The sequence below is a fragment of the Wasmannia auropunctata genome, unplaced genomic scaffold, assembly GCF_000956235.1.
Source record: "Wasmannia auropunctata unplaced genomic scaffold, wasmannia.A_1.0 LD336088.1, whole genome shotgun sequence".
In the NCBI taxonomy this organism is placed as follows: Eukaryota; Metazoa; Arthropoda; class Insecta; order Hymenoptera; family Formicidae; genus Wasmannia; species Wasmannia auropunctata.
The window spans coordinates 4,189,092-4,195,480 of NW_012026802.1; the positions used below are offsets into that span (position 1 = coordinate 4,189,092).

At 33.4% G+C, this 6,389-nt stretch overlaps 2 protein-coding genes across 2 annotated transcripts in view; both read right to left on the minus strand.

Moving 5' to 3' along the window:
• LOC105448323 overlaps window positions 1-6,389 on the minus strand; it is a 49,136-nt gene that overhangs the window by 6,893 nt on the left and 35,854 nt on the right. The window lies entirely within an intron of this gene.
• Window positions 1,188-6,389, minus strand: part of LOC105448386 (inward rectifier potassium channel 2-like) — a 21,974-nt gene continuing 16,772 nt past the window's right edge. The window contains exon 3 of the mRNA XM_011686908.1: window positions 1,188-1,488. Within this exon, the coding sequence (XP_011685210.1) occupies window positions 1,225-1,488 (264 nt within the window). The 3' untranslated portion in view covers window positions 1,188-1,224. The remainder of the gene's footprint in view (window positions 1,489-6,389) is intronic.

Consider the following 6,389-nt stretch of genomic DNA (forward strand, 5'->3'; position numbering starts at 1 on the left):
TCACCTGCTGATGTTCCGTCGCCTTCAGGATAACCAGCAATAGTGCACCATAAGTTGTCATGCCGCAGATAATTCTTCATTTGAAATTTCCAATTTATATAGTTATCACGTCCTTTTAGTTTTTGGAAAGTAATGGAAAAGTTGGACGTGGATTCTGCCATGATGCCGGCTAGAGCAATCAACTTTTCGATAATTCACAAAAAAATTCGTAACTAACCTTTCGGCCAAACAATTATAATATGTTATTCAAACACCACATTTATTGACTACGCGTCCTGGGCCCATAACCTGTGGGAGGATCGCGATGATGGTGATGATACTCAACTTAAATTGTTACAATACGTTTTTATTGCGAATATATAAAACGAAGAGAAAAGAACGTTAGTCACAATACAACGGAAGAAGAATAATAATTCAGGCGCACACGCAACGCGTAACGTAGAAACAGAAAATATAAGATGGGTAACTTAGGATATCTATGAAAAACATAAGTACCGCTAGAGGCGCTGACATTTACAGTATTATATATATATTAAATTCCGACATGCTCTTTAAGTGCCACACTGATTATTAAATGATTAGTTAGATAGTTAATTTTTTAAAATCCTACTTTAACAGTGTGCAATAGAAGACCTCGAAAGAGCACATTCATTTTGTTCTATAAAATATATTAAATGTGACTTTAATCGGGTACAAACACTTTGAATCGCCATTTTGATTCCGTCACCATTGATTTTTCCATTTAATTAATGGATTCATAATCAATGTGTTTTAAACAGCACGCTTAGATTCATTTTAATTAATATTATAAAAAAATTCGATTGTTGTAACCCTACCTACAAAACTGCATGTCAAGCGTGCATTTTGGATTACCTGTTTCCATAATTTACCATTTTTAATAACAGATTCGTGATCAGTGAGCCTTAAAACCTTTAAGTATCAATTATCATGACTTTTGCAATAAATCCGATTAATGATAAGTTCTAGCGTGATATATGAAAATTCGACTTACAAAGGAAAGACATGATATAACATTTAAAAAATCAACTTTCCCTGCATTTCTGGGATATAAAACTATTTTTACTATTTCATGTGGGTCCCAAACAATAACTTTTGTGGATAACTAAAGTTCCATAGGGGGGCTAAAAATCGGATTTTTTTAACATCTTCCTTTAAAAATGAAATTTTGCTTGTGTCAAAAAAAACCCAATTGTTGACAAAGGATTAAGCACTAAAAGAGCTAAATATTTCAAATTCTATTTCAATCTGTAAACATGATATATTAACATTTTTACCTTCCAATATCACGACAATTTCGAATTGCTCTCGCAACATGTTATTAGCTGATATCTTGTACAATGGTGAGTACCGGTCAATCTTATGAACAATTGTAGTAGGCCAGATAAAAAAAATCATATCCTCCTCTCCATCACCACCCACTTTTAGTTCCGTCTGGAAAAAAGGTAGCAATTCACCTTCTTTGGTAACCTGAAACATATCATATAGATGTATCAATAACTACAATAAAATACTATATTTCTTTTGTATACAAAAACCGCCAAAAGTTTGAAGCCACTTGAATAATTTTTGAATGGTTTGAGATATTGGATTGAAAGAGTGACCCCAAAAATGGCCTGTAATCTCGCCCTCGATTCTGGACTTTATTTTGGTGATAAATGATAGTAAATCATAAGACACTAATCCTCTGAAACTTTCAAATTGAGCCTACTCTTTGTTGCCAAGTTATAAAGCCTTAAAGTTATCATTTTATACCTTGTTTCTCAAAACGGATCTTTGCATGCGAATAGTTTTTAAGCAAAGCATTTCGAAGAAAAATGTTTTAGACAAAAGTTGTAAGATGTGAAAGGGTACACAAAATGATGATTTTCACTGTGATCTTGAAGACACTCTTGAAAGTCATTTGGAGGTCAACTTTTGATTTTTAAATAAGAACTTTTATATAAAGTAACGCTTGGGAGTAAAATGATTATTATAATTATATATATATAATTCTTTATTGATCCCCTCAGGGTTACAATCATATAACCTATTCTTATTATTATGATTATAGAAAGTACTTTTTTGGATCGGGGGATTGAATAATAGAGGTGGCTTTGGGGTTTCATTACTTTTCTTGTCGTTTATTTCTACAATAAGAAAGAGTTTCCACTCTTCTATTTGCTTACAAATAACTTTTAGGAAAAGCATTTCAGATAAAAATATTTCAAATAAAAATTGTAGGATTTGTAAGGTAAACAAGGCCATGTAAGGGTAAATAGAAGAAGGCCTTTAGATCTTGAAGACATTTCTAAAGCTTATTTCAAGATCAACTTCAGCATTTCCAGTGAAAACTCTTTCTTATTGTAGAAATAAACAGCAAGAAAAATAATGAAACCAACTTTGACTCCAAAACCACCTCTGTTATTCAACACCGGTCCAAAAAAGTACTCTCTAATAATCATTTCACTCCCAAATATTACTTTATATAAAAGTTCTTATTTTAAAATCAAAAGTTGGCCTCCAAATGACCTCAAGATCACAGTGAAGGTCATCATTTTGTGTATCCTTTCACATCTTACAACTTTTATCTGAAACATTTTTCTCCAAAATGCTTTACTTAAAAGCTATTCGCATGCAAAGATCCGTTTTAAGAAACACGGTATAAAATAATAACTTTGAGGCTTCATAACTTGACAACAAAGAGTAAGCTCAATTTAAAAATTTCAGAGGATTAGTGTCTCATGGTTTACTATCATTTATCACCAAAATAAAGTCCGGAATCGAGAACAAGAATACAGGCCATTTTTTGGGGCCTGTTTTTAGAGTCACTCTTTATAGGGTTACGATGGCACATCATTTAACCTTAAAAACATCCACTTCTACCCTCCAGGGAGGATGGGGGGAGAGGGAGTTTGAAAATCTCAAATGGCACAAGATCGAGTGAGGACTCGGTTAAAAGGGTTTTTCGAGACGCGTTGAAGTCTTGTTGATTTTTCGTAGAGTTATGCTCATTTGAACATTGGTGTTATTTAGCGCTAGCGAGGGTTTACGGCGAGGATGTGAGAAAGCTAAAGCTTCGCTTATCAAAGAATAAAAATAACTTTCAAAAATAAGAGCAACAATCTCCAGTGATTATGATCTTGATACATACATGTTATCAAGCTTATGATCCTGAATAACATTCAAAAGGTTTTAGCCATTGAACACTTTGGATAATGCTAATGCTGGCGGTACTGTAACATTCAAGCCTTATAACTCAAAAAGTGCTCAATGGAAAAATATTTTATTATAGTGTTTTAGAAAGCTCTCGAGATAAGCTATGCAATAAGAATATGCAATAAAAAAATAAGAGATTCCATTTAAAAAATTTGAAATGACCTTTTCATGACCTTGACAATGCCACCTAAGGTCAACAATGGTACTATTTTATGTCTTCCTTGAAGTCATACAATTTTTGTTTGAAATATTTTTCCGTATCTATCATAGTTTTCGAGAAATCTTAATGGATTCTTGAAAATAGGACGCCCTGTATACAGAATAATAACCGCACCAGCTCTCGTTGGCTGCTAGAGCAGATTAAACTGAACAGAAAGTCCTGTACCATTTTGCAAAATTCGCAATCATTAACAAGATCTTAATTTTTGATGATTGGCGAATAGACGCGTATCTGTCCGGCCCACCGCTGAATGTAAGCGCGCAGTTAGTTACGACCACCCTATCGCTGATCATTCTACCATAATTGTTTATCTCTGCGTACATAACAACGACTAGTGGTGGGGAGGTCGTATCTTGCCGTGCGCTTACATTCAACGGTGGGCCGGACGGATACGCATTTATTCGCCAATTTTCAAAAATTAATATCTTGTTAATAATTGCGAATTTTGCAAAATGGTAAAGGACTTTTCTATTCAGTTTCTACTCTACCAGCCTACGAGAGCTGATGTAGTTATTATCGGTATATGGCCAAATTTCTTAGCGCCATATGCAAAGCGGAGACAAGCATTTGGAGCATGTGTTATATCCAGCGATGCACATGTTGACTTATGTTGGATATGTAGACAGTATCAGCATAATCAGAGAGAGAAAGAATAAGGAGCTGGAAGACTAGAAGTGTTTGTAAGAGGGAGAGAACATCACGCAAGGGATGTAACAAACGAAGACGTGCATATGCAGCCCTACATTTGTTAGTTACATGATGCTCAAAGGACCAAAGAAAGGATCAAAGTGTACGCTTAGTATCTTTATGGAGGATGAGAAGACAAAAGGAGTTGAATTAAGGATAATGTCAAATGACTAGAGGCGAGATAATAAAGAAGTAAAGTTATGTATTATATGTTAACCTATAAAGACAGATTTTGAGTAGAACATGCTACTAATTTTTAACGATAAAAAGGCAATTAATTTCACACAGTTGGTAATATCTAATGATATCGGCAAACTGCTGTCAGAAATATGACAAAGTCTGTTGACATGCCTATGTTAGCAGATTGGTAGCAGAAATCGAGTAGAATCTGCGTTGTCACTAAATACTTGCCAGACTGCTGCTATAGGTAATGTTCGTTGGTGTCCGTTTCACGTGTGTCGGGCTTTCTACTATACATATATAATCAAAATCTATATATTAAACTCGGGTATATCATTTGTGCATTATTTATACGTGCACTTAGTGCGAGATATGATTGTGTTCTTGCATTAAGGAAACTAGTGTTCTCACAAAGCACAGAGAAGCACATAGCAAAAAGAATTCATTCAATTGTATATTCAATTGTATGTCAATTCTGAGTTAATTTTCAGGTGCAAAAAGAATTCTTTTTTAAAATTAGTAGGAAAAGAATTTTTTCTGCATCTGAAAATTAACTTAGAATTGATGACATGTGACTGACAAGTTCTTTTTGAACTCTCTGTGCTATCTGAGTTATATAATATAATACTTAAAAAATATTTGCTGAAAATACATTATTTTAATATCCATTTATAATTTTAGACAATAAATGTTTACTTACCTATTGCTTTAATAATATCGGATTAATTACACTGTTTTGTTTTTGATAAAATAACATAAAATAGCATAATTTTTACAGCATCAGAAGATCTCTTTCAGATGATGATAACATTCATATGAGGATCAACTTTAAATATTTATGCAACCATTTTCAATGTTCAGATTTCGTTACTATGCAGACAGTATATGTTAATAATTGTCTATCTGATTGTGAGATCATAAAATTCAATTATCAAATTTATTGTTAATGCACTATTTTAATATTGTACTTTGTCTAGTTATTCCATCAAACTATTTTGTCGTTTTGATTTGGACTAATTTTTCTTTTTGAACTTATACCATATCTAAAATAAAATTGTGTTTCTATTTTCCATTACAGCAAAATTATAATTATAAATATTTGTCTGCAGTATGCATTGTAGTATGCAATATCACTCGAAATTATACGATATAATATATCGCATGGTTTCCAGAATAGAAACCTAAATTCTACTCAGTTTCTGCCGTCAATTTACTATCAAGTTATATCAGTAAATTCTGTTCAATTTCTGCCATCAATCTGTTGGCATAAAATATTAGCAGATTCTATTCGATTTTTAGCGGCAGTTTGTCAGCATCGTTAAATATTACACACATTTTATGTCTAATTTGTGTGTGTCTTTCTGTTAACAACATTTATAGCAGACTCGGCTCAAAAACTGTCCACAGATTTGACTACCTAGAATAATATCGGAATAGTATAATATTAATTGCTAGACTAGAATAATATTAATTGCATTGCTTTGTTTTTGACAAAATAAGTATTTAGCACAATTTTTATAGCGTCAGAAGATTTCTTTTAAATGCTGATAACGGATGTATAATTAATATATGTTAAGTTGCACGCGTATTAGTGTTTGGGCTGAGACCCCTCGCGACGCATAAGATCAACATAAGCATGTCGCTACAATCGGTTAATGCTCCGGTTTTCCTCGATCTCATGTTTGACGTGAGACTCCGGAGCTAACGTCCGTATGAACAAGTATCTCTCTGCTCCGCTCCATTCCCGCTCTGTATCGTGGTTCCGGGTATCTAATAAATACGTTTGTGGCGGTCTGTTCGACTCCACATTTTCGGCGCACTTTGACGCGCTATTTCGAAACGCTTCATGTCTGCAGGAGTTCTGGATGAATTCGAAGATAATCGGCGATTGTTTCCACGGCATACTTGGATCATACCCAAGTTAGCGTTAATTTAATTAATTAATTTAAGGAGGTTCGATAGCAAAATCAAAATACTTCAATCTGTTTAAAAATTATATAGAATATTCTTTAAAACGAAACTATCAATATCATATTAAAATTTCAAACCAATTAACCGTATGGTTTAGATCGGAAGAGCACACGTC